General features: G+C 43.3%; 1 protein-coding gene across 3 annotated transcripts in view; it reads left to right on the forward strand.

Moving 5' to 3' along the window:
* The window catches only part of LOC124674517 (translation initiation factor IF-2, chloroplastic), a 10,204-nt gene extending 8,872 nt beyond the window's left edge, over positions 1-1,332 (forward strand). For all 3 annotated transcript variants that reach the window (XM_047210561.1, XM_047210563.1, XM_047210562.1), the window contains 3 exons: positions 1-209; positions 405-593; positions 738-1,332. The exon at positions 1-209 is cut by the window's left edge and continues 67 nt beyond it. In XM_047210561.1, coding sequence (XP_047066517.1) covers positions 1-209; positions 405-593; positions 738-899 — 560 coding nt within the window. In that variant the 3' untranslated portion in view covers positions 900-1,332. The remainder of the gene's footprint in view (positions 210-404; positions 594-737) is intronic.
* The last annotated feature ends 5,069 nt before the right edge of the window (positions 1,333-6,401 follow it).

The following is a 6,401-nucleotide window of genomic DNA, read 5'->3' on the forward strand; positions in this document are numbered from 1 at the left end:
TACTTCAAGCTCCAGGTGACGTGAGTCTTAGTGATGTTGATCTGGCTGTTGCTTCGGAAGGAATTGTATTTGGTTTCAATGTCAAAGCTCCAGGATCAGTTAAGAAATATGCTAAACAGAAAAGTGTGGAAATCCGATTATACAAAGTGATCTATGATTTGATTGATGATTTGCGGAATGCCATGGAAGGACTTCTTGACCTTGCTGAGGTAAACTGCGGGTCTTTTTTCACTTTTAAACAGTCAATGGGGAAAGCTACACATTGTGATGTGTGAACTGTTCTTCTATTTTGTTCAGTAAGGAATATTTTACTCTTAGCTTGGTATTTTGGCAATATACTCTGAGGTTAATACTAGTTTCTGCTAGTTCGAATGGTCAACCTAATACATATATTTGCTTGTCAGGAGGAGGTACCTCTTGGTTCAGCCAAAGTTCGAGCTGTTTTCAGTAGTGGCAGTGGAAAGGCAGCAGGTTGCATGGTAACTACAGGGAAAGTTGTGGAAGACTGCAACGTTCGGGTTCTTCGTAAAGGAAAAGAAGTTTATGTGGGTACACTTGATTCCTTGAGACGGGTGAAAGAAACTGTGAAGGAGGTATGCAAAATATTCATGGCCCCATCAACTATTCCCACTGCAGCCCTATTCCAGCAGTTGTTAATCCTTTCACACACTTAGTGTTGATGCTGAAACAAAATCTAGTGTGCTCACAGTATGAACTAAATTTCTTCTTTTCACTAGGTTGGCGCGGGGCTAGAGTGTGGTGTTGGGGTAGATGACTTTGACGATTGGGAGGAAGGTGACGTTGTGGAGGCATTCAACACTGTGAAGAAGGCAAGAACACTCGAGGAAGCCTCTGCCACGGTGACTGCGGCTCTCAAGGGTGCAGGCGTCCAGGTGTAGATGTTGCAAAGCTGATTACGCGAGTCTGTAAGAACTGCGGCAGCCATTGAATTATTATTTTCAACGAAGCTGGAGTGCTTTGGCCGCATTGTTGAAGAATGACATTCAGGTACTTGAAAGACGAAACGTATGCAGATGGCTGCATGACGTGCCCGCCTGTGCTGGGTCATACCGTGTCTCGCCTACTAAAGCTGCACCTGCTGCTGTACGTTAGTGTACATAGGGAAGATGATCAGCTGTTGTTAGTTTTGCCTCTAACAGGTAGATAAGTGGTGTCTCTAGTTTAACACCTTTTGAGTTTTTTTTTTTTGACACAAGCTGTAACCTGCAGCTGTGACGCCGCATCATCGTTATTAGATCATCATTCATCATACTCTTCGTGACAACAAAAGAATTGAAAAAGAGAATCGTAATGGAGTTTGGGTCTTCTATATATTTTTTGAATATCAGAATTTGCTTGGTTAAACAGTCAGGAATTAGATACGGGTCAACCCAAAGGGAGTGGCTCGATCTCCCGGGTTGATGGTGCAGGGGCAAAAACACGAAGAACTTAAGAGGGATTTGGATACAAACACACGCACACAACTTGGTTCCCCTTGGCCCGATTGACAACTCAATAGAGTTTGCAAGGAAGCGATCCAAAGGATAGAGTTTGAAGCAAAGCGATTGTTAAGTCAAAGGTAGAATTCGTAAATAGCAATAGGAAATTGATAGAGTTGCAAAGCAAGAGATCAATTGCAATAGAGTTCACCGTAAGGAAAAGGACCAAAAGCAAGGAGGATCCTTCATACAACTCAATAGATTTAGTTTAAGGAGATGAATTCTCGTATGGGTGGAGGCACATTCCTATTTCTTTTCTCATCTCATTCTAGGGTTCATAAGACAAGGTTGGGGCATATAAATAGCTAACCACAAAATCGGGGCAACTTAATAATAATTGAAAATATCAGGTACATGGGTTCGGCCCGAGTGGACTTTCGTGCAAATTCTTTACTTAGCCATAGACTCCGGGCGTTGGATTCCTACGCCAAAGATTCGTTCCAATGTCTCCGGTCTTGCATTTGGAGACTTCAGTGTAGTGACCTCACCTGAAAAAGTGAGAGTTCTTGTGCAACAGTGGTAGTTCCGAATTGAACCGGTAGCACACACAGTTTAAGATGAAATACCAAGTAGCAAATGTCTTCATTACAACGTAAGATCCAGCGAAAATAAAATAGTTCGATACAAGTTGCATAGCTCTCAGGCTAGCACAAATCAAAATCTAGAGTTTAAAGCAGCAAGGAAGTCTTCAAGCATGGAGCCCTCTTCCTTCATGAAGCCACATGCAGACATGTTGGGCAAAGACTCGTGAACCTAACTAAGTATAAATCTTCAGCTAGAGAGGTAACCTGCAACATAAAACGTTACAGCCCGAAGGTCAATACATTTGGAATTGTATTGGCAAGATGACACTTTGGTGGACACAAATGGCAACCTAACACATACGTGATCATTTGGCTGGTAGAGCTCAGACATATTTGCATAAAACCAATTTTGTCCTATCATTTGACAAATCATTTTCTTTCGTACTAATTTAAGCGGTACCATTGATAGACATCAATGAACCTAGACACCACTGATAGACATGAGTGAGCCTTCCTATTTCATATGATCAACTTGGTTTGGACGATCTACCCCTGTAGACTCAGACCATAGACATGGCACGGGACTTACTAGCCGATAGTCACTTGCACCAATTATCATATTCCCTGTTCACCCATCAAATTTATTTAAGAAGTTGGGATGAGGAGATTTTCGAACAGGATCCTTGTCAGTTCGCTCAAATTGTCCGTAACCGGGGACACGGCTAAGTACTTAGTTTTAACACCCTGCAGAGGTTGTACAAATTTACCCACATGACCTAGTCTGCTCTTCTTTCATGATGCACATTTTGCTCAAATGGACATTTGTTGACTAGGACGAGACTTTTCCGAAGTGATCCCCCAGACCTTTCTCTAAGGACTCGTACCAACCTACATTCCCCTACATCATCTGTCACGCAGGATCCGGGTTGTCACAACATACTCCATCAAGCCAGAGCCCATATTAGCATGTGGCTGTACAATAGCTAATGAGCAAGGTTGTCTACAATCTCTTTGTTCCTTGGTGGCCGTCCACAAGTGCGATGCACACGGTGGTTCATAGACATGACCCCGTTGCAACCACTCAACATAACCCGAGCAATACCAATTCCACCCACGTAGTTCATTAAACTTACTCCCTCCGTCTAGAAATAGATGTCTCAACTTTATCAAAATTTGAATGTATCTAGACCCATTTTAGTATCTAGATACATTAAAATTCATCCTAAGTTGAGACATATTTTTATAGATGGAGGGAGTAGTTGTTTTCCATAACTCACTAATAAAATCATTTTATAGCATAGCTGAGCAACAATTAAATTTAATGGCGACAAAGCAGCCATGAGGGGTTGGCTAGACTACTGGGGTTGCATAGCAAGCATAAGATCCTACACATATATAATACAAAAATTACTAATGTGCATAGATAAAAACTGGGACATTTGTGATTGGTGTGTCACTTGCCTGGATGAGGTGGAAAGTTGGTACAATCTTCACAAGCACATACGTGCAGTCAACACAATCATAATCTACAATCAAGTAATAATGCACCATAAGCATGGTGACATACATTGACATGCACAAACTGAAGATATGAATGCAGTATGTATCTTAATCATGCTCACACCACTTAATTGTTCTCTAGTTGTCTTCTACATGAATGATGCTTTGGATTCAAAGAAGTTTTGTATTATGCTATTATTATAAAATCAAGTTGCCTTCTCTGGTCGAGATCCAAAATATAAAATATTTGATGTCTAGGAGATTTAAATAAGGTATGCATGGTATTCTACATGATTAAAATAGAGGCATTTGATAAATAGGCGCAATTAATATTTTATGAACAATAAAATACTATTTCAGAGACATATCTGCAAGTTATATGATTTTACAAAACCAATGCAAAAGAAATTACTCAATTTGGGATTATAGATTTCATTTTATAGCCAAAGTAATCAAACTAGGCATTTAAATTTGAAAAAAGTTAGACTTCTGTAAGTTCAAGTATTACTGCACCAGGGTGTTCTTTGTGGTGCAAGGATTCCAGAGACATAACATTTGTAATTTTTGGACAAGCAGAGCTCCTAATATGAATTTTACAAAGCGCGGACTATTGAAATTCAATTTAAACGAAAACTAGGGTGGTACTGGACAGAAATGGAGAAATCCTATTGGCTGATACCCCTATCACGCGGATCGGCTCTCTGATTCGTTGGATCTAAATAGAATCTACTGTGCAGATCCAAGGTTGACTAGGAGAAGGTGGACCTGCGTGGCGATGGGGTGGTGACGACGTGGCGCAGACGTGGCGATGATGAGGTGGTGCCGGTGATGGAGGACGCCGACAGCGGCTCGGACGCGCTTCCCGGCGGTGTTTCGGCGGTTCCCTGCAGCGGCGAGGTGGTGGACAAGGTGAGGCGCGGCGAGAGGCTTCGGTTGGTGGCCGCGGCTGGGCGTGGCGTGGCTCGAGGCGGGGCTCAACGGCGAATGGAGGCGGCGCGGCGGCGAGCTTCTCCGGCGAGCGATTGTGTGGCAGCCTGGCGGCGTAGGGGTGCGGAGCAGGGGGAAAATGAAGGAAGGGGAGGGGGCTCAGCCGAGGAGGGCGTGAGAGGAGGGGGCGAGTGGGTCGACGTGGCCGGAGTGGGCGCGGACGACGTGCGCGGGGCGAGTGGGCGGTTGGGGAAAAGCCTGATGGGCAGGGCCCGCTGGCAGGTGGGGAGAGAGAGAGAGGAGAGGGAGTAGGCGCGCGCGCGGGCCGTGCTAGGCCGGTGGCCGACTGGGTCGGCCCAGTTGGGTCCATCCTCTCTTTGTTTTTTGTTTCTTTTCTTTTTCTGTTTTTCTTTGATTTGAAAGGCATTTGGGGCACCAAAACAAATCAGAAAAATATAAATAAAATATCTTTGGATTCCTTGTAAAAAGGCCTTCATTTTTGGAACCACTTTTAAAACAAAATAAAACTTTTATAAAACCAAAATTTGGCATACAAGCCTAAGTGGCTATTAGTGCCATTTTAGGGTTTGGGGTTTTGAAAAGAACTTTGAAATTATTCCCTAAAATGCAATGATGACATGATGATTATGAATGCAATGCATGGTATTTGGAAATTTGAAAGTTTGGGATGTTACAAACCTACCCCCTTAAGACGAATCTCGTCCTCGAGATTCGGAAAGGCTAGCAAATAGGTGTGGATGGTCCTCTCGAAGATCATCTTCTCGCTCCCAAGTAGCTTCTTCCTCGGTGTGGTGATTCCACTGGACTTTTCAGAACTTGATCTTCTTAGTACGAGTAGCTCTCTCTGCTGTCTCTAGCATCTTGATTCGTTTTCTTCGTAAGTAAGAACACTCTCTAACTGTACCTCCTCAAGTTGCACTGTATCTCTCAACCGGGTCTCTACCATATCTGGGTGGCACTTCTTCAGTTGGCTTACATGGAACACGTTATGAACTGCAGATAGAGATTATGGCAGTTCCAACTCATAAGCTACTTCACCTTTGCGAGCCAGGATCTTGAATGGTCCTACGAAGCGGGGTGCTAACTTTCCCTTGACTCCTAACCTCTTCACACCACAAAGCGGTGAGACTCTAAGGTATGCTCTATCACCTATCTCATAGGTCACTTCCCTACGCTTTGAGTCAGCGTAGCTCTTTTGTCTAGATTGAGCTATCTTCAGTCTATCCCTGATCAATCTGACCTTCTCTTCAGCATCCTTGATCAAGTCTGGGCCAAATAGGCTCCTTTCTCCTACTCCACTCCATAACAGTGGGCGGTGCACTTTCTTCCATATAGTGCCTCAAATACAGCCATTCCAATACTTGTTTGGTGGCTATTGTTGTATGAAAATTCTGCGTATGGCAAATTTTCATCCCAGCTGGATCCATAATCCAACGCACAAGCTCTCAACATATCTTCCAAGATTTGGTTTACCCTTTCAGTCTGTCCATCAGTTTGTGGGTGAAACGCTGTGCTGAACTCAAGTCTAGTTCCCAAAGACTCATGTATTTGATGCCAAAAGTGAGAAGTGAACTGAGTACCTCTATCTTAAATAATGCTCATGGGTACTTGTGGTGACCCTGCATACTACTGCATGTTGTAGTATGCCAGTCGTTGACATAACATGTGCGAAGTACCAATCCGCAAATATTACATCCCTCAGAGTAGTACAACAGAAGCATAGCTGGTCTTTATTTCACTCACTTAAGATTACAAGCCATATATATACATCACATTGGAGCTCCTCCTGGGTCCATAGAGGATAACTCCGAGGTTCTAGGTGAACCCTACTTAACTTATACAATATAGGTCTAAGAAGGCTTAACATTATTCTACTCGAGCAGCTAAATACTATAGAGTTCGTGTTGCTCGACTACAACTACTACTAGGT

Source organism: Lolium rigidum, chromosome 7, assembly GCF_022539505.1.
Source record: "Lolium rigidum isolate FL_2022 chromosome 7, APGP_CSIRO_Lrig_0.1, whole genome shotgun sequence".
Lineage (NCBI taxonomy): Eukaryota > Viridiplantae > Streptophyta > Magnoliopsida > Poales > Poaceae > Lolium > Lolium rigidum.